Here is a 584-nt window from a genome sequence, read left to right as displayed (position 1 = left end):
GTTATAAAATTGGAGTCAGTGAGGTAGTCACCAGCCACAGGGAGGAAAGGAACTGGGCATATGGGGACTGACAAGATCCTGAATGTTAATTGTGAGTGACTAGTTCTGAATGATGCAGATAACCTGGAGTTACTCTATTAAGGTGGGTTCCTTTGCAGTTTGAGAGAGGTGAAGTCAGGAAAACTCAAGGAAGTAACCCAGCAGGAAATCTGTGGAACTCTGTCTAAGTACATTGAAAATACAAGGTCTGGATAGGCTTAGATAGGTGCTTAGATGTTAGAGCCGCCATGGTGTACTGTGAGTGACTTTACAGTTGAAGGCATGCGCCAGAATTCTGAGGTTGGAGTTGTAAGGAGACCCACTGCTGGCGTCTTCCACTGTGTAGAAGGAGGGTTTGGGCGCTTGGTCTGTGGCCTGACCCAGGAAGCAGGCAGCTGTGATTTTCTTTATGTCAGGTTGGCTTCGTACTGTAGTCATCATCCCTTTTCAGCATTTCTAGAATCCAGGGTGTCCGGAAACCATAAGGTGCTCCTGAGGAGGTGGGCAACTACTTAGACCCCTGCCCACCCCCCACCCCATTGTAC

At 48.3% G+C, this 584-nt stretch overlaps 1 protein-coding gene across 1 annotated transcript in view; it reads left to right on the top strand.

The window, feature by feature from the left end:
- Nucleotides 1-287: 287 nt before the first annotated feature.
- MAP2K4 (mitogen-activated protein kinase kinase 4) overlaps nucleotides 288-584 on the top strand; it is a 70,763-nt gene continuing 70,466 nt past the window's right edge. The window contains exon 1 of the mRNA XM_010843186.1: nucleotides 288-297. Coding sequence (XP_010841488.1) covers nucleotides 288-297 — 10 coding nt within the window. The remainder of the gene's footprint in view (nucleotides 298-584) is intronic.

This window comes from Bison bison, unplaced genomic scaffold, assembly GCF_000754665.1.
Source record: "Bison bison bison isolate TAMUID 2011002044 unplaced genomic scaffold, Bison_UMD1.0 scf7180017864180, whole genome shotgun sequence".
NCBI classification, from domain to species: domain Eukaryota; kingdom Metazoa; phylum Chordata; class Mammalia; order Artiodactyla; family Bovidae; genus Bison; species Bison bison.
Note: the sequence above shows the minus strand (reverse complement) of the source record. Positions and strands in the feature narration are given on the sequence as shown.